Source organism: Dromiciops gliroides, chromosome 4 (genome assembly GCF_019393635.1).
Source record: "Dromiciops gliroides isolate mDroGli1 chromosome 4, mDroGli1.pri, whole genome shotgun sequence".
NCBI lineage: Eukaryota > Metazoa > Chordata > Mammalia > Microbiotheria > Microbiotheriidae > Dromiciops > Dromiciops gliroides.
In genome coordinates, this window is record NC_057864.1 from 292,951,705 (window position 1) to 292,973,894 (window position 22,190).

The window sequence follows — 22,190 nt, forward strand, 5'->3', positions numbered from 1 at the left end:
ACAGGCTGTAAACATTTAGCACCTACTAAACATATAGCATACATAACATTCTATAATCTAGTGGATAGAATTTTACTATCTTGCATAGACATATAGACAATCCTTATATACAAAGCTTAATGTATTATAGAGAGTTCAACCAATAAATTGTATTGGAATTGAACCATTATCACAGAATGAACTCTTGCCCACAATGACCCAGCCATATCATTGATACATGAAATAATATTTATAATTGATGTTGCAAGACCAAATATACATAATTTCTGTTACACAGAAGAAAAAAACTATCACAATCCAGACACCTAGAACAAAAAAAATAAGATTTTGTGGGAACATAAGATCTGTATCACCCCTATTTTCCTAATTGCTACTTGAGTTTTACCAAGAATAGTCTATGAGCTGACAACATAAAACTTTTATTCAACTAGATAAAGCAATTATTTATTCCAGGACTATTTCTGTCTGAATTTGTTCCAGGACCATTTCTATCTGAAACTCATTTTTAAAAGATGAAAAGAATGATACAATAATAAAAATAACAATCATAATCCAACTTGTTATAGTCCACAGGACATTCAATAAAAAATTCAAATGGCAGGATAGCAGCTTGTCTGAGGACCATTTCTATCAAATTCATCCATCTATAAAATCCATACATACATAAATTCCCTCAAAAACAATGGCAAATAAAATACTTGGCAGTCTACTTGCCATGCTCAATCTAGGAACTCTATGAACACAATTACAAAACACTTTTCACACAAATCAAATCAGATCTAAATAATAGGAAAAATATTAATTGCTCGTGGATAGGCTGAGCTAATATAATAAAAATGACAATTCTACTAAATTAATTTACGTATTCAGTGCCATACTAATCAAACTACCTAAAAATTATGTTATAGAGCTATAAATAATAATAACAAAATTCATCTGGAAAAACAAAAGGTCAAGAATATCAAGGGAAATAATGAAAAAAAATGCACAGGAAGGTGGGCCAGCTGTACCAAATCTGAAGCTTTACTCTAAAGCAGCAGTCATCAAAACTATTTGGTACTGGCTAAGAAATAGAGTCGGGGATCAATGGAATAGGTTAGGCACAGGAGACATAGTAGTAAATATCTTTAGTAATCTGTTTGATAAACCCAAAGACTCCAGCTTCTGGGATTGGAACTCAGTATTTGACAAAAACTGATGGGAAAACTGGAAGACAGTATGGCAGAAACTAGGCATAGACTAACATCTTATACCTTATACTAAAATAAGGTCAAAATGGGTACATGATTTAGACATAAAAGGTGATACCATAGGTAAATTAGAAGGGGAAGGAATAGTTTACCTCTTAGATTTATGGAAAGGAGAACAGTTTATGACTAAAGAAGAGACAGAGAATATTATGAAATGCAAAATGGAAGATTTTGATTACATTAAATTAAAACGTTTTTGTACAAACAGAAGTAATGCATCCAAAATTAGAAGGGAGGCAGAAAGCCAGTACTTCTGACAAAGGCCTCATTTCTAAAATATATCAAGAACTGAATCAAATTTATAAGAATCCAAGTCATTCCCCAATTGTGAAATGGTCAAAGGATATGAATATGCAGCTTTCTGATAAAAAATCAAAGCTATCGGGGCAGCTAGATGGCACAGTGGATAAAGCACCCACCCTGGATTCGGGAGTACCTGAGTTCAAATCCGACCTCAGACACTTAACACTTTCTAGCTGTGTGACCCTGGGCAAGTCACTTAACCCCAACTGCCTCACCAAAAATAAATAAATAAATAATTTTAAAAATCAAAGATATCTATTGCCATTTGAAAAAATGCTCTAAATCAATATTGATTAGAGAAATGCAAATTAAAACAACTCTGAGGTACAACCTGACACCTATCAGATTGGCTAATATGACAAAAAAGGAAAATAATAAATGTTGGAGAAGTTGTGGAAAAATTGGAACACTAATGCATTGTTGGTGGAGCTGTGAACTGATCCAACCATTTTGGAAAGCAATTTGGAATTATGCCAAAAGGGCTATGAAGCTATGCATACCCTTTGACCCAGCAATACCCCTATTAGGTCTTTTTCCCAAAGAGATCATAAAAAAGGGAAAAGAACCCACATGTACAAAAATATTTATAGCTGCTCTTTTTGTGGTGGCAAGTAATTGGAAATTGAGGGGCTGCCCATCAATTGGGGAATAGCTGAACAAGTCGTGGTATATGAATGTAATGGAATACTATTGTGCTGTAAGAAATGATGAGCAGTTGGATTTCATAGAAACCTGGAAGGACTTGCACGAACTGATGATGAGTGAGATGAGCAGAACCAGGAGAACACTGTACACAGTATCATCAACATTATGTGTTGATCAACTGTGATAGACTTAATTCTTCTCAGCAATACAATAGTCCAAGATAGTTCCAAAGGACTCATGACGGAAAATGCTCTCCAAATCCAGAAAAAAAAAAAGAACTGTGGAATATGGATGCAGATTGAAACACACTATTTCTTTTGTTGTTGGTGCTGTTGTTTTTCTTTTTTTGAGGTTTTTTCCTTTTTTCTCTGATCCTTCTTGCACAGTATGACTAATGCAGAAATATGTTTAATGTGATTGTATATATATAACCTATATAGGATTGCTTGCTGTCTTTGGGAGGGGGCAGGGAGGGGAGGGAGGGAGAAAATTTGCAACTAGAAATCTTATAAAAACAAATGTTGAAAACTAACTCTACATGGAACTGAAAAATAATAAAGTACTTTTATAATTAAAAAAATGAGCAAGTCAAAAAAGACAGAAAGAAAGAAAGAAAGAAAGAAAGAAAGAAAGAAAGAAAGAAAGAAAGAAAGAAAGAAAGAAAGAAAGAAAGGAAGAAAGAAAGAAAAGAGCCCAGGAGCTACTACAAACATGGGGGGGGGAACAATGGCAAAATGAGATAGTGATGAGAATAATGATGATATGGATATCGATGATGATAAAGATAAGGATGGGATGATGGAAGACATTTAAAATACAGAAATTTTCCATAGGGATCAAACTTTCTAGTCTTTGAAATCCTAGGAGACGTTCTCAGATTCCAATAGATAGCTACCATGTGAGAAGGTGAGGTAGCATGACATATTGGCTAGAGAACCTGCCTCAAAGTCAGGGAGACAGTTCAAATCTTGCCTCAGACATACTTTGTAAGAATATAAATTACACAGAAGATTGGTAATCTGTGTGGTTAGGAGTTTCCTCAGTTAGAAAATTCCTGTACTAATGAAATCACAAGTCCACTCCCTATAATAAAATAATAATAAAATGATTAGATTCCCTCTGCACCCAAAAGCAGAATTCAGAGAAATGAGTAGAAGCTGTACAAGTAAACATTTAAATTTCATATAAAGAAGGAAATGCCAAATAGAGTTGTCCAAACATGGAATTAATTGCCTTGAGAAGCCAGATCTCCTTCACTGGAGGACTTCACATATAGGTAGAATAACTATTTGTCATGTAGAGTACAGAAGGCATTCCTATCTATTCAGGTATTTCTAAAGTCCCTACCAATGGTGAGAATCTGTGAGCTCCCTTTGATTAGGGATTTAAGGATGTGCTTAAAGGTCCAACTGCCCAATAAATTCTCTGCCTCTTTCACCTGACATGGTGTCTAAATTTCCATCATCATAATCATTACTTGGTTTAAGATATACTGTTTCAGGAAGGCTGTACTTAAAATATAAATAAACTACTGAAGATAAATGATATATAAAGCTCTGTATTGGGCCACAAGTATTAATAAACTGGGTCCTAACATAGAACAAAACCCTAAGGGAATGAAAATGCTAAACATAAGGCTTGGTTGACTACAACAAGTAGAAAAAGTCCATAGGATGGAATAAATGTAGCCCTAAAGACTGGCATATAGGACTGTAATGGGGAATGAGGGCATGTATTCCACTAACTGGGCTCAGTTCCATTAGGAAGGCTTCTGACTGTGATTTCCTGAAAGAAGCAAAGAAGGTGCAAGCTGGAGGAACATACCATTTTCCCCTTTAATTATTAAACCTTTAATCCTAGTATATTTGATGGATATTAATTAGTTATATTTTTGAGCAGAATCTTTTGTGAATGTCTTTCTGTTTATCTAAAGATTGTGACTATGAAATTAGCATCACCATAATGTTTGAATTTGCCATCCCTTTGTTATGCTTGTTCCATGTCAGTGTTTTCTTTTGTTACTGAAAAATATTTAGAAGTGACTAGATAGTGAGAAAAGTGATGTAACCTTAAATCGAATGTAATAAAAATTTGGAGATAAATGCATTTAATCTAAAATATTTACAACTATAGAGAAGGAAAACAAATGAAAACAGTTGGTTTTGATAACTGCTTGTTGACTTAAAATTGTTCTTCTATCAAATTGATTACATTGTTTAAAAATAACTTAAGTTGGGCTGAGAGACTCTTTTGTCACTTGCATTTAATTATATATGCATATATGTTTTTACTTTGTAAATATAGTTCATTTACCCCTAAAATGCAAGGCAGACGGATGGGAACTTCAGGGAGAACCATCACAAAGAGCACAAGTGTGAGTGGAGAGATGTACAAACTGGAGCATAATGATGGAAGCCAGTCAGACACAGCTGTTGGCACAGTTGGGACAGGTGGAAAGAAAAGGAGGTCCAGCCTTAGTGCCAAAGTGGTGGCCATTGTATCTCGGAGAAGTAGAAGCACATCCCAACTTAGCCAAACAGGTGAGTGAAATGAATTCAACTTAAAACAGTTTCATTTTGTGTACGTGATGGTGATATATTGTGCATGTCCCCTGGCTTGTAATGGGGCCATTGAGTGTCCTTGGATATGAAAAAAAAGAAAAGGTTCGATATCTCTGAAAATTTGTTTCAGGTTTTTTTGTTGTTTTCATGTATTCGTAAAGTATTTCTCTTTTTAGTGCATTCACACTCTTCTCTGAATTAGTACATTTAAAAAAAAAAGGCTTGTTTACAAATGTGCAAGGAAATGCAAAGAAATACATATCTAAATTGACTCATGAGAAAAGCAACAGGACTCTCAGGAAAGCCATATATCCATTGGAAAATGGCCCTTTTATAAATAGGAATCAGGGTTTTTTTTGTTTTGGTTTGTTTTGGTTTTTTCCATATCATGGTTAAAACCTCTCTAAAAAGGTTCACTTATCATTTACTACTTATACATATATAATACATATGAGCATATAAGTATACAAACATGCTTATATGTCCTTTACAAAGGTAAGTTCTTAACCCTCCATAGAAGTTTGAAGGTATCGTGTCAAAATAAGATTTCAATATGAATTCTCAATTCTGCTTTCTTCTTTGTAACCAAAAACCTAGTCCTTATTTTTAAACTGAGAAAAATGGGTCAGTAGATTTGGTAAAAGAATAATGCTTCAGGATAGAATTGAGTTGCAACTTTATTATCTCTAAATCTTAAAAGCTTCATGTTCATGTGGCCTCAAGGTAAAACAAGCTTCTGATAGAATGAAGCAAAGACAGGAAAAAAGGTAGTTCGTTTTATGTCCCCTATCACCACCCCATAAAACTTGCTACCTCTAAATAATATATGGACAGATTGGCTAGCTCATTGGTGGAGTTAACATTAGGTAATGGTAAAGGTAAGTGGAATATAGGATTGTTTGATATTACTAAGGTCTTTTTCTGTGTTTCTTACCCCAAGTTCCTGATTCTTTTCAACAGGAGCAAAAGCCTTATTTCCATAAATTTTATTTATACCAGACAACTTCTAGCATAAAAGAGTGTTTTATTATTTTCCTACCCAGCATGAGCTTCAAGAAAAACTCATGTTTTACATTATGGATACAGTCAAATGATAAGTTCAAATGGAATTATTTGGAACAGTAGATTGTTAATGTCTTTAGTACAGAATTATGTAGGTTGGGAATTTAGCAAGGTCAGTAGTATGCATTCTCATTAATCAAAAAAGAAAGACATCTTTCTTCCTTCTTTTTTTCTTCCTCCCTTCCTCCCTCCTTTCCTTTTCCTTCCTTCCTTCCTTCCTTCCTTCCTTCCTTCCTTCCTTCCTTCCTTCCTTCCTTCCTTCCTTCCTTCCTTCCTTCCTTCCTTCCTTCCTTCCTTCCTTCCTTCCTTCTCTTCTTTCCTTCCTTCGTTCTCTTCTTTCCTTTCTGGACTATTTCTTAAAAAGTTAAAATACTGGAATTACAAACTCCTAAGTTTATACCTGACCTTGAGAAATTATTTAGTCCTTTCACTATCTCCAGTATCAAAATCATCTATGTGCGGATACACATATACATACATATATACACATACTATATATGCATATGTATGTGTGTATATTTGAACCAACCAATTCATTTGGTAGTGCTCAGGATATGGAATGAAGGGAAGGAAAATTTACACAACAGATTTTGAGGAAGGTGGTAATATTTGGAGTCTGAGAACCTTAGAACAAATCCCAACTTCTCAACTTACTGCCTATTTGATATTTGACAAATTGATTGGTGTATCTGGACCTTAGTTTCTACCTCTATTAAATGAAGAAATCCATAAAACCTATTTCAACAATGAATCCTATCCTGTGAATTCTACCCTTTTGGTGCAATCTGCTTTCCTGTAGCTCAATAAATTACACAAAATTTCTTAGCTCACCATATTCTGGCTTAGTATTTTCTTTCTATCATCACACAACTAATATGGACTTTTCTATTTGAGAATAAAATGTTACCAAGACTTTTCATAGGACCTATATTCTTGTTTAAAAAGCAGTAGATTCATGTGAAACCCAGTTTAATCATTCTATTCTTCCTTATTTTAATAGCTGAATTTGTATTTCTATCAGGTTTAAATGTTTTTAAATTATATGGTTTTTGTCATAGTGTCTTGATTTTGTGACATTTTATCAGTCTTCATTTGACTCAATCTTAACACTTTATACCTCCCCACTGAGTGGTTCCTTTGAACTGTAATTGTCCAAATCCTTAGATACTTATCTGTCTCAGTGTCTTCTCTTTCTCTTCTTGCCCCTCTAAATGTAAATCTTGTATCTCAAAATACCTGATGGATATTTTGACTTGGATGTTCTATTACTTCAAAAGCAACAGGTCTAAAAACTACTTCATTTTTCCGTTCTCTCATTTCCTTTATTTAGTTGTTGCCCACACTATTTCATAATTTGAAAATTCTTGGAGATAATTTTAACTTTTCTCTCTTCCAATCCTCATGGGGAATCAATTACCAAATTTTATAGTTATGGCTCTTAAAGTTCCTCTCCTTTTTCTCCTTTCCTTATTTTCTCATTCCCTCATCTACTATTATAACAGATCTTGAATACCTCACATCTAGAGTACTGTAATAGCCTTCAATTCCTCCAGTAAATCCTACATATTACAATCAGAATAATCTTGCTAAAACTATACTTTCATTTATGGGGGTTCCTATATATATACACATACATATGTACATATATACATACATACACACACATATATGTGTATATATGTATATATATGTATATGTGTATATATGTATATATGTACACACACACATTATATATATATATATATGGGGGAAATGACCCACAGATAAATTTCAAATTCCTAAGATTTGTTATATTGTTCTCTATCCCTGTCTGTCTCCTCTTTCTTCTTTTCTCCCCTCAATGAATCTCTCCTTTCTCCCTTTTCTTCCTTCCTGCTTTCCTCCTCTCTTTGTCTCTTTGTGTGTGAATTTCTGTCTCTGTCTATCTCTATTTTTGTTTCTGTACATCTATCCTCTCTTGGGCTTGACTCTCTCTCTGTCTCTTCTGTTTCTCTTTTGCTTTGTCTGTCTACTCTTTCTCTCTGTCTCTTTCTCTGTCTCTGTCTCTGTCTCTCTCTGTCTAAGACAGTGACTGATATATAGTAGGTGCTTAATAAATGCATGTTGAATTAAACGGAATTAAATGTAGGATTTTAGTAAAGGATTGTTTCTTAGATACAACTCCTAAAACTTTTCCATTTTCTGAAGAGACAAAGCCATGAGAAACTGAATTTCTCAGGGTGCTTCTGAACCTTTCCACCCTTTATTTTGTTTTTCTATTCTCTTCAACGGAGGCAGTGTAGTGTAGAGGGGCAGTTAGGTGATGCAGTGGATAGAGCACCAACCTGGAGTCAGGAAGACCTGAGTTCAAATATGACCTCAGACACTTACTAGTTGTGTGACTCTGCACAAGTCACTTAACCCTGCTTGCCTCAGTTTCCTCATCTGTAAAATGAACTAGAGAAGGAAATGGCAAACTACTCCAGTATCTTTCTCAAGAAGACCCCAAATGGGGTCATGAAGAGTTGGACATGACTGAAATGACTGAAGGACAAGAAGTAGTATAGAAGATAGAGATCTTATTTCAAAGCTAGAAAGATCTGGGCTCAAGTTTCACTATGAGCTCTATGACCCTGAATAAGTCACTTAATCTTTCAGTAGTCTAGGCAAATCTAAGAGTATAATTTTCAGAGAAGTGGCCAACCTACACTGGATTGGGATTCAGTTCCTCTACAGTGATCTTCCTGAGTTAAAATCTGGTCTCAAGCACTTGCTAGCTTTGAGACTCTGAGTAGGTCACTTAACCCCATTTGTCTCAGTTTTTCATCTGTAAAATGAGCTGAAGAATGGTAAAGCACTCCAGTATCTTTGCCACGAAAAATCCAAATAGGGTCATGAAAAGTTAGACGCAACTAAAACAAGTGAACAACAACAACAATCATCCTTATGTACCCTTTACTGTATAGATACATAAACAAATAGATGGATCGATATTTGGATCTACATATACCCATTACCTTCAGTTTTTTTGAAGTCAGGGATTTGGTTGCTTTTTGTTCTTGTGTCCCAAACAGCTAGCAAGATGGCTTGCAGACAGTAGGCACACAATAAATATTCATTGAATGAAATTGGTGATTTTTTTATCTCCAGATCCAATTTATGACATTCCAAATTTGGAAATAATTTATCATTTATTATATTAATACATGTGGGCAGGTAGGTGATGCAAAATATGAAATGCAGGTCCAAGAATCAAGAAGACTCACCTTCCTGAGTTTAAATTTATCCTCAGAAATTTACTAGTTATGTGACCCTGGGCAAGTCACTTAACCCTGTTTTCCTCAGTTTCCTCATCTGAAAAATGAGCTGGAGAAGAAAATGGCAAACATTTCTGGTGTCTTTGTCAAGAAAACCACCGAATATGTTTATGATGAGTCAGACACAACTGAAATGACTGAATAGCAAATATTAATGTGAATTTGAGCTTGCAATGAGCTGTCTTTTCTACTGGGCCAATTTGTAGCCTTCATAATCATTATAAAATCCCCTCATATATCACTTTGGTAGTAAATGCCATCTGACTAAATATATGATTCTATTCTCAAGTTGTTTTTCTCACCTTAAATGTCCTCCTGTTAGCTTACACAAATGTTTCCCTTATTTAAAGGACTAGATCTTGCTGTTCCCTTCTTCTCTAAACAGCATCCCTCTGCTGTTGTAGCCCACTCCCATTATTTCCTTATTTGAATTCTATATCACTGATGGACTATTGTTATTTTTATTACTAATTATTAATTATATATCAATAGCTACTATTTACATAGAACTTTAAAATTTGCAAAGTATCTCATAAATATTACCCCAGTTTAAAGCCACAACAATCCTGGGAGGCAGGCACACTTAATATTCCTATTTTACAGATCAGGAAACTGAGGTAGGCAGAGGTCAAGTGTCTTTTCTAGGGTCACACAGCTAATAGGTGCATTCAACTAGATTTGAACTTGTCTTCTCCAGACTTCTAATGCAGCACTCTTTTTTTTGCAATACCTAATTGACTAATTATTGATGTAGTTCAGCAATTATTCTGTGCTCTTCTGTTAAATCCTCCATTTAATGTATGAATGTCTAAACTCCGCAGAGCAAAAGCCCCACCTTATACATTGTCCACGGCACTCACAGCACTTTGGAGAACACCAAGCCTTTAATAGAACCTCAGAGTCGATTAATAAATGAATGTCAAAAAAAAATACAGGCATTCCCAAGAAGTTACTCTACATCCTCCAGGAATGACAACTATAACAACTGAACACAATGGGCATGATCAATAAGATGTGCGTAAAGCTCTTTTCAAACAAAAATGACTCTATAAATATGAGGTATCATGATTCTTCCTATTTTCATTCTTCTCACCTTTTTGGATAGCATTCAAATAAAACTGGTCTTGGCATTTATCAGTTGATAAACATTTATTAGATGTTAGCTATGTGCCAAGCACTGTGTTAAATGTTGTGGATACAAATAAGAAAAAATATGATACTTTTTGCCCTCAAGGAGCTTACAATCTAATAGGAGAAGAGAATACACAAAAAGCAGCTGAAAAATAAAGAAAGAACAAGACAGTCACCACGTTGTGGGAGAGGAAGATTAGGGGAATAATGTTTGTATTGTAGAAACTAAGGATAACCGCTGACAGAAAATGAAGTTACTTGTCAAGGGACAAGTCTTTATCCTACTATTAGTGTTATATATTTAAGATTTTATGAACTAGTGCATAGGTGGATAAAACAATTTCTCTTCATAGCTGAATAAAAGTATTAGTATATAACAGTATCCTCTGTAGTTTCACAGAAAATGACACTTGCTAGCTGTGTGATCCTGGGCAAGTCACCTAACCTCTCTGACACTCAATTTCTTTATTTGTAAAATAAGAAAATTGGACTAAATGGCCTACTAGTTCTAAATCTAGGATCTTACGATAGTGTCTTTCAATATCAGTCAGAACAACAGAAATGATAAGTACCTCATACTGTTCTACCACGATTGTGATTTTGCCATGTTCTTAATATTTTAGAAGCTTTTAAATGCCACTAAGTTTGGTGAAATCTATTAAATAATATTGTTCTTTGGGTTTGACATTTGTGGACAGTAGTTTAGTCTATGATTATGGTGTGGTTCAAGAATAGTTTACGGGTTGATTTCTCCAGTATGTTTTGAGATTTGTCATCCTTTAGTCCCACCAAAACAGCAACCTTCTGATGTATAATTCTAGCTACCAGGTCATAACTTTATAGGTATTCAGCAGGCACTAATTTGCATAGCCTTCTGTGGTGTTTTATCATTATTGATCATCATCCACGTCATTATTATTTGATCCCTAACAGGTACTAAATATAACATTTTCTAGGACCTCCTCTATTTCCCTTGTTTTTTTTTTTCCCCCTAGTTTCCCCAGGATTAAATTGCAGAGAATCTTCTAACCACTTCTCTTGTCTACATTCTTCCAATACAGTCTCCATTAGTGACATTTTGTTATTATTCAGTCATTTCAGTTGTGTCTGACTCTTCATGACCCCATTTGAAATTTTCTTGACAAATATGCTACAGTGGTTTGCTGTTTCCTTCTTCAACTCATTTTACAGATTAAGAATTGAGGCAAACAAAGTTAAATGACTTGCCCAGGGTCATATAGCTGATAAGCATCTGAGGTAGAATTTGAATTCAGGAAGATTAATCTTCCTGATTAGAGGTTCAGTACTCTACCCACTATGCTATGTAGCTACCCAGCACTTCAAAGGAGTCTAGGTTTAGAGATGGAAGAGATCTACAATACTATCAACTGCAACTTCCTCATTTTACAGATGAAGAAACTAAGACCAAGAATTGTAAAGTGGCTTGCATGAATCCCTTCTAATAGTAAGTGAAAGATATGGGGTTAGAATTTTTGTCAACTGAATATAAATACAACGATTTTTTAAATTTTCTAAGCTTCAGAAGGGTATCACCCTTCACAACTTGGTACAATGGGGCAGTGGATAGATTGTGGGTCTTGTAGTCAGGAAGACACAGTGCAATATTGCCTCAGATGCTTTCTAGCTTTGTGACTGAGCAAATCATTTAACCTTTCTGTATCTCAGTTTTCTCATCTGTAAAAATAAGGATAATAGCATCTACCTCTTAAGTTGTTAAGAATCCTATCTCATTTATTATAAAGATCAAAAGTAACATCTGTAAAGCATTTTGCAAACCTTAAAATGATATATAAATAATAGTTATTATCACCATTACTTGTAGTAGTAGTAGTAACAGTAGCAGTAGCAGCAACAGTAGTAGTTTTGCCACTACTACCACTACCACCACCACCACCACCACCACCACTACCACTACTATTCCCACCACTACCACTACTATCACCTGCGCTTTGGTTATGTAAGAAGTAGAATTCTTACATGGCTGGTCTCTGGTGTCTTTTTCACTTTGGTTGAGAACTATGCATAATTTCCACTATTTATATATTGGAGAGAAGTTGCCCCTTTCATGAAGAGAAATTCATGGAGAATTTTCAATAACCTTAAAAGAGTCTATTCTCCCACTCCTTTCTATCCCAAATATTGAGTCAGACTCTATCTGAAAAATATAATTTGTGGCTTCTGGTACATCATCATCATCATCATCTCTCTCTCTCTCTCTCTCTCTCTCTCTCTCTCTCTCTCTTGTTTTATAACAATGTGTTAAGTGCTGTCATCTTTAACTTCTGTTTATGTGTCATTTCCTGACAGACTTGAAGCATTATTTTAGTGTCAACTTGTTAATATTTGGCCTTCAGTCATTTGTTTCCTTCAGGGGAGAATATTAATAAAGTAGCAATTATTACTGTGTAAAAATTCTCATTTAACTCATGGTTCCTGGCACACAAATTCCCATCCCGGGTCTGACTTTGGGTGGTAAATAGTGTGATGAGGAAAATTTTAAGAGGACATAATGTCTATGGTTTTGAAAAAGTTTCTTTAGTAAGTTATAACTTTTCAACGAGCCAATAATATTCAGAATGATCTGTTTATTTCTTTGGGAGATGCAAATTTTTATTTACCTGTTGACTGACATAGTGATAGGATTGTTTCTATTTCACAAGTAGTTAGCCCTTTTTTAAAATGAAAATGTTTTTGTAACTGCAAGAATACAGTCCAAGTCTTGTATAAGATGTCCATAGCATTCTTACTTCTTCTAAAACTTTTTTATTAATATAGTCAGACATTAATTATTAAATTTCACAACACATTTTAAAATTACATATATATAAATATACATATGTGTATATATCCATACATAAACATGCATGCATAATACATTAATATAGATGTATCTTTACATGTGTATATATTTTCACATCTATTTATATATATATATTCACATATATACACACATGCTCACATATGTATTTTGGTCCATCCCTGTTGTTCATGAACACAGAGGGGGTTCTCTACAGTTGTAGAGAACTCCCACTGTGGAAACTCTCTCCACCAACACAGATCAGCAAATTATCTGCAACTTGTTTTCTTTGAGAGCTGTCTGGGCACTGAGAAGTTGCAACTTTCCTGTGACTACACAGCTAGGAAATATCAGAGACAGTTTAAACCTATTATCTCCTAACTGGAAGTCCAATGCCCTTTCTACTGCACCATGCTTCATACATCAAATTAATATTAATATATCATTCAAATTAATTATGCATTTGTAAAATTTAAAATTGACATGAATAATCCTTAAACATTTGAAGAACATTTCACAAATATGATCTCAGAAATGGAGATATATAGTAATCTCTATAACATACATTAAAGACATTAAATTAAATCAATTTATTTATAAAGTAAAATTTTCTTTACTCTGAAGTATAATGTAAAGAATATTGGACTGTGAGTGACCACAGATTTGAACTCTGTCTCTGCCTCCAGTTAGCTATATGACCTTATGAAATACAAACCTGTCAAAATCTACAAGTAGAAGACAGAGAAAGCTGATAAATGTTTAATAACTGGCTATATATATATACATATATACATATATATACAATATACAATATACTTTTAGGATTAATATGAATTATTAAATTTTTCTTTATCACTTTCTTAAGTCAAAGAAATTAACAAAGCAATAAATCAAAGCCTTATTTGTGGTGTTGGCTGATTTCCAAGATGTAAATGTTCACATGAAAATTTTAATAATCTGATCTTGTGAGCCAATTTCAGCTGAATCAGACACACCCTGGGCTATACACCAGATCATGTAAAAGAAATCAGGAGAAAATACACAGAAGAGGGGGAAAGGTTGAAGAGACACAAACAATCAGGGCAGCTCTAAAACTAACTATAGTATTTTAATAAATGTATGGCATACCCTAATAAAGATGTGTGATTTCACATGCAATCTTCTTTTTCTATTCTATGTATGTGAAACATGAGCATTTGTTGATGTTTTATTCAAAATTACAATTATTTTAAATTTAAATTTAAGAAGAAATAGGTCTGGGGTCAGTAAAATTTAAACTTAGAAAGAGCTCTGGGGATCAGAGTGGATTTCAAGCTCAACATGAGTCAGCTATGTTCCATGGCACTGGGAAAAGTTAATTCAAACTTCATTTCATTAAGAGAGTTATAGTGTCCATGATGAAGAAAGTCGTAGTCTACTGTACTCTGTCCTGGACATGTGTGAATTACTGTGTTCAGTCCTGCATACTACATTTTAGGATGGACATAGATCAGCTGGAGAACACATATAGGAAGGCAAAAATATCATTAGAAGAGTAAAGATAACATGTAGGAACAGGGAAAGTGTAGCCTGATTGAGAAAACTCTGAAGGAATATGATCAGTTTGTTAAGGTATTTGAGTATATACTGAGAGAGAGAGAGAGAGAGAGAGAGAGAGAGAGAGAGAGAGAGAGAGAGAGAGAGAGAGAGAGAGAGAGAGAGAGAGAGAGATTAGGTTTATTCTCCCCAGTGGCCAGAATTTAGAGTAATGGATCTATGTAGCTCATATGCGGTAGACACTTAATAAATGTTTACTTAATTCAGAAAAGGAAAAAAGAATGTGTCAGAGTGACAGAATGGAGCATGATTTAAATAAACATTACTGTCTGAAAGAACAATAGACTGTACCAAGTAGTAAGCTAACTTACACTGGAAGCCTTCAAACAAAGTTGAGATGACCATTGTCAGGGAATTTCTGGTCATTTATGAATTGGACCATATAAACTTTTGAGTCCCTTCCAATTTGAAAATCCGATACTTGATTGAATCTGTAATACTTCTTTGATTATGAAAGGACTTTATCTACCCGCTAATGTCCATGCTACCTACCTACTGTACCTGGCTATTACTCATGCGTTTATGTATTTATTCATTCAAGAAACATTTGTTATAACAAGAGAAGCCATAAATATATTAATACAAAGGAATAAAGTATCTAGGTAATTCATATTAAGAATAGGTAGAGCAAGGGAGAGGATAGTCAAAAGTAAAACATTTTTGAGGAGGAATAGGTAAAAAGAAGATAGAGTAAATGTCACGGGAAGGGAATGGGATGGAGGGAAATAGTTATGATGATTGATTATAATGGCAAAACATGTGGTACCTACTTTGCTGGGCTTTTTTATGAAGAAAATTTTTTTTTTATGAAGAAAATTCTCTGTCAAGCTTAAGGTACTATATACAGGTAATAATGAACAGGATACTATCAGAAAAACCTGGAAAGACCTACATGAACTGAAGCAGAGTGAAATGTACTGTATACAAAATAACAGCAATAGTGGGGGATGATCTGCTGGGAAGCATGTGGTTATTTTCAGGAAGGCAATGATCCAATATTACCCTGAAGGACTTATAAAGATTGCAGCCCATATGCAGAGAAAGAACTGATAGTATCTGAAAACAGATGGAAACACATTTAAATTTTTTTTTCTTTTCCTCTTTGACAATTCCTTAATCTGAAGTTTTGGGGGTTTTTTTGACTGTTTTCTCTCACAACTAGCTAATATGGGAATTCTTCCATGACTACTCATGTATAACTTATTTTGAATTGCTTGAGTTCTTGTGGGTGGGGGGGTGGGAATGGAGGGGGGAAGAAAAATTGGAACACAAAGTTTTTAAAAAATTGATGTTAAAATTTTGTTTTTACATATATTTTGGAAAATAAAATTCTATTAAAAAAGAATAAGTGGGTTTCTAACAAATCATGTATAAATTGAACTGTATTTTAAGTGTTGTAGAGGAAGTCTGCATTTCAAAGGACTACAGTGTGAATTTATCCCCCTAACAAATAAATTAAATGAAAAAGTATACCTTAAATAACAATAGGAAGGGAATTAGAAACAAATAAAACACATTTATTTTGGAATAAAACCACAGTGTGTCTACATTTGAGTAATATGTTATAGTTCTAGATGTTAATTCTTAATAAATATATAACAAAAGTAAACACTGATAAACATCCCCACTTTGTCCAACTGTTTTTTGTATGAGATGACTTATAGCACCTCACCAAGCTAGCCACAGTACTTTAGATGAGACATAATGTGTAAAAAAATTCTCATAAATCATGGTGACCAGACATGATTATGTCAGAATATGGTAGAGTGAAGTTATTTCCTTTTAGCAATAGAAATATTGTACTAGTGTTAATAGAGGCACAATTGGCATTAACTTTTTTAGTTGCCATTCTGTATGTTTGGCTTATATTAATCTTGTAAGTAACTAAAAGTCCAAAATAGTTTTTATATAATTGTGTCTCCAAAGTCTTGTTCACCCAAAATTTGTACAATTGTATAATATTTTGCATTTATCCTCATTAAATTTGATAATGATAATCTCTGGAAAAACTGGTGTATTGGGAAAATCCTGTAGCACTATGATCAAGATGGCATTTCATTAGTTTATCTTCCAGCATGTTGAACCCTAAAGTATAACTGTAGAAAGCAACATTGACAAATAGTTCCCTCCTTCTCCTACTCCTTCCTCCCTTCTTGGAAAGAAGAGTTGAAGCCTCTCAGGCCACACCTATAACTTCTCACAGGACAGAACAGAGGTGAGACTTTTCCTCTGTTAACCATTGTTTCTCTCTTCATTCTGGTAAGAAATAGAAGAACTAGCTTTAAGTGGCCTCAGCCATGCTTTCCCTCCCTATCTTTTGCTGGAGTCAAAGTTGTAAGTTCTATCCTATCATAATAATTTATATCTTATCACAACAATTGCATTCTATTTATTCCAGAGGCTAAAAAAAAAACCCCTCCAAATTTAGTTCTGCCGCTTGTAATTTTTATCCAAGTTTTAAATAATTGAGCAGCAAAGTGACACAGTGGCTAGTGTTAGGAAGACCTAGGTTCAAATTTGACTTCAGACACCTATTGGCTATGTGACCCTGGGCAAGTCACTTAATGCTGTTTTCCTCCGTTTTCTCATATGTAAAATGAACTTGAGGAGGAAATGGCAAACCACTCCAATATCTTTGCTAAGAAACCCCAAATGCGGTCTTGAAAAGTGGACATGACTGAAATAATTGTACAACAACAAACAATATAAATTCTTAGTAAAAACCATTACAGCTCATCAGCCCCTAGGTGATATCTAGGTACTATCTCAAAAAGAAAACTTTGCAGAAGGTAGTCAAGTAACCAAAGGCTTCCCCTTTTGTATAGTTATTCCTTCTGCATCACAGGGATTAGGGGGATGGTGCTACCATAATCTGGAAAATCTGCATACATTTTTTTGCCCTCCCTTCATACCAGAGAAGAAATCTAAATTATTATGGTGTTAAAAGATAAAATAAGTTGATATTACATAATACTATACATATGGTCATATGCTGGCCTATGTCATCTGTAGCTTCCACAAAACTCCCCTAAAATTCCCATTTTATTTCTTATGCCAACCTGTGATATATTGAAATCACAATCATGAAAGCCATAATGTAGAAGGGATAATTGTGCTCTCTGAGCACAGACAAGACACATGCAGGCACTCCTAACCCCCCACCCCCCTCTAAAGGTTCACCTCTACTTTCCACAGAGCCACTTTTCTTTCCAAAATTTCACCATGTATCCCCCTTGCCATCTAGATTCTGAGAATTCCTTGTCATTTCCTCTGGAGCTAAGAAAAGAAAACAAAGTATAAGTTCCAGGATTTTTTCTTCTGTTAAGTATTCAAGTCCAGATACTTCATTACATTCAGTGAAGATTTGATTAAATGTATTCATTAAATTAAGATGTACTAGAACTAATAATGATATTGGCGATGATGAGAAAAGAAAAAATGAATTTAAATTAACCTGTTTCAGGGTATATCCATGTTGCTTCCTATTCATATTTTTTTGTTTTGTTTTGTTTTGTTTTACGTGAGGCAATTGGGGTTAAGTGACTTGCCCAGGGTCACACAGCTAGTAAGTGTTAAATGTCTGAGGCCGGATTGAACTAAGGTCCTCCTGACTACAGGGCCAGGGCTCTATCCACTGCACTACCTAGCTGCCCCCCTGTTCATATTTCTGTTTCATTTAATAATTCATTCTGGAATTGTGCTAGGGATTGAAACCAAATGTGCTTTCTAGAATCTAGGGCCTCCCTGCTTTTTTTTTTTTTTATATTGGGGGGGAGGTTTGGAGCCAGGATACCTTCCACCATTAATATTTTTCTAATTCTCTCATTTTAAATTGTATGTAAAACTATAGATTTCTCAAAGATAACAGATAAATAATACGTCTGAAAGCACATCTGAGAAGTATATCAAAACCTGAGATTGACTTAATTTTGGCCTGGATACTTTATGTCATTTAGAGCAACTATGTACTATCACCTTACACTTTTAAGGTAGCACTTCCCTATTTATGGTGTTAATTCTACTCTTTCTATTTTGAAGATTATTTATTGCTTTTGTTATAGAAGATAGCATTGAGATATCAGTTAAGTAGCTCCTTATCTCTGTCATTTTTTCATTATTACATTATCTTTCACAAGTAGCACATATATTACTTCCTTGTTCTCATTGTTCCACACATAACCAATTTTTTATTTGTCATTTTTAGTTATGGTTTTAAAAATATTTACAGAGTAAAAAACAAAAAGTACTTAAGCAAATGGTAAGCATGTGAATACTGTTACCCCTAAAAAATTTTTACTTTTGTTGTTCAGTCACATCCAACTCTTCATGACCCTGTGGACCATAGTATGTCGATGCTATCCATGTGGTTTTCTTGGGAAAAATACTGGAGTGATTTGCCATTTCTTTCTTTAGTGGATTAAGGCAAACAGTGGTTAAGTGATTTTTCCAGGGTCACAAAGTTAGTAAGTGTCTAAAACTAGATTTGCTGGCCCAATGTTCTATCCATTGAGCTACCTATCTACCTCACCCCCAAGAAATAGCATAAATTATGACATTACTAAGAAGAATTTATGGAAAGAAATAGCTCATAAGTCTATCATAGGGAACTGAGGAAAGTTAACAATTATCATGTTCCCGCTCTGATCTTTCATGATATCACAAAGGAAAATTACCTTAATTACTCCCCTACCAAAAAAGTGTCCCTTAGTTCCACTTGCAAAGAAAGATTGTAACAGTGGATTCACCATTGTTATTTCTTTTACCTCCAAAATTTTGGTACTAAAAATATTTGAAAGCCACCACTTATCCCAGACAAAGTTTAGAACCGATACTGCCTTTGGACATAATCATTTCAACAAAACTACCATATGTTTTTTTTTTTTTTAATGGCCATATTATATTATTTACTTTTCCAACACTTTTGCCCTCAGGAATAACAGAGGTAATATACCTCTAATATACAAAATAAGTCAAATTAACACCTTCTTGGAGAAGGGACCATATAGGTCTTATGCTAGTGGTTAATTTGAAGAATGCATAATGTTTCCATTAGTGTCAAGTGTGTCCTTGAACAGAATTTCTTCTTTTCCCCTCTCAGCCTAATGCTTTTGCTGTTCTAAACCATTGTGGACATTTTAAAATAAGCACTGCTGTCTGAAGGATTCTACTGTTGTTGTTTACAAGAAATTAGCATGTAGCAATAGGGAAGGCGTGTTTATGAAGCTTCTTTGATCATTCTGAGAAAAATTCTTGGCTCAACCAGTTATCTTACTAAGAATAAGAGCCTGGAAAAGACTTTCAGAAACTAAGACTGGTGGATCAAAGGCATTGTGGACAACTGACTACCTTTCTCATGTTTTATTTATTCAAATCAAACTTAAGAGTAGTTAAGTAACTGGATATTCCCTTATTTCCTTAAGTCAAAATTATGCTTCCAATGATAGTTCCTGAGTCTTCAAAACCATCAAATAAATGTAAACAAATATTCCTTTATTTCCTGAGACTGTCTAGCGTTGGAGTTCACTAGCGTGAATAGAACTTCAATTTAGCTCTAGTAACACATCTTTAAGAAGAGATTTCCTAATAAGGATTAGGATTTTCAAACAAACACCATGCTGCTCTATTTTAATTCTTTTCTTTTATTTTCCCCTGAACTATAAATTTTAAGTTCAGGTGAAATGTAAATAAGTTAGTTTGGCAGGCAGAATTAGTGATGAATAGGGGTGTTAATTTGAACAACTATTTCAGGATTTATGGGGGACTTTGTTAATTACATGCAACTGAGAGACTATCTTTCATCTTAATATGATGATTAGTATTAAGATGCATTCTAGAATTATTAAATTACTACAAAATGTTTAGGTATCCTTTTTCTGTATTCATAATTATGGGTAGCAGAAACAATACACACATATATGTGTATACACATGTGTATATATATATATATGGATATGTGTGTATATTTGTATGTGTGTATACATATGTGTTTATGTGTATATACATATAGAGAGAGGTACATATGAATGCATGTATGTGTATATATGTATTTTAAATGAAAATTTTATAGTTGGTTATTCATTAAATTCAATCCTATTTAATTCAATATACGGTTTTTGTTTTTTGTTTTTTGGCGGGGCAATGAGGGTTAAGTGACTTGCCCAGGGTCACACAGCTAGTAAGAGTCAAGTGTCTGAGGTCAGATTTGAATGCAGGTCCTCCTGAATTCAGGGCCAGTGCTCAATTCAATATACTTTTTAAGTGAGACAGCTTTTAAATGCACAGCAGTATATAAGACAAACAACTTTCAAGTAATCCCAGGAGTTAAATTAATTTTCTCAATGAGAAAGGGGAGGAAGAATGCATTCTAAATGCTTGCTTTTAGTTACACAATGAATTATAAACAAGACTCAAATTTCATTTTCCTATGTTTCTTATAAATGCTTTGGTGTTCCTTCTAATTGAATTATACATGACCATTCTAGGTAAGCTTTTATTCATTTATTGATTTTTTTTTAACATTACCTACATTTCCTTCTGCATCCCTTTCAAAAGACCATCTCTTATATTGAAGAATGAAGAAAAAAAGAAAAGATTCGGTAAAACTAACAACTAAAAAATTCTGACATTATATGCATCCATAGTCATAATCCTCATAACCTCATGTATACACACACACACACACACACACACACACATGCACACACTTCTGCTCAGAGTGAGGGAGATATCTTCTCTTATCAGTTCATTGAGAACAAGCTTGGTCATTATAATTTTTATAGTATTCATTTTAAATTGGTTAGTATTGTACTTTCCATTTACATTGTTGAAGTCTCTCTGTATCTCTGTCTCTCTGTCTCTGTCTCTCTCTATGTGTGGGCATAAATGTTTGTGCATGTGTGTGTATATTGCATAGTTTTTCTGGTTCTTCTTACTTCACTTTGCATTAGTTCATGTAAGTCTTCTAATGATTTTTGGATTTTTTATATTTATTATTTTTTAGAATACAATAATATTACATTATATTTTGATGAAACATTTTGTTTAGCTAGTCTCTAATTGATAAGTAACTATTTTCTAGTTCTTTTTTTACTATCAAATAATAATAATAATACTGCTCTAGTTAGTTTGCTTTATATGGGAGTCTTTCTTTTATCAACTTTCCTTGGATATATGTCTAATAGGGAATCTCTCACTTTAAGGGTATGAACATTGTCATAACTTCCCTTGCCCAATTCTAATTGCTTTCAAGAATGATTAGACCAACTAATAATTCTGCCAACATGTGAGAAATAGCACTCAAAAATTTCTGGAACCCAGCATTGGAGATGTTTCAAAAAGCTCATTTATTTCCATTCTCGTGAGAACGGGCCATTTATTCATTCAAAAGCTTTTCAATTTCATGTTATCTGAATGAACCATTTCATCTTTTGTAATTGTCTTTGTTCCTTGTTTGGTTATTGAGTTCAATTATTTCTGATTCTTCCCTGTGTACAAGGCCCCCTTAATCTCCTTCTTTATTTTTTTTTAA

The 22,190-nt window shown here is 34.0% G+C and overlaps 1 protein-coding gene across 1 annotated transcript in view; it reads left to right on the forward strand.

Annotated features, from left to right (window-relative positions):
* The window catches only part of LOC122752744 (regulating synaptic membrane exocytosis protein 1-like), a 357,197-nt gene that overhangs the window by 258,425 nt on the left and 76,582 nt on the right, over positions 1–22,190 (forward strand). Inside the window, 1 exon segment of the mRNA XM_043999633.1 lies at positions 4,503–4,738. Within this exon segment, the coding sequence (XP_043855568.1) occupies positions 4,503–4,738 (236 nt within the window).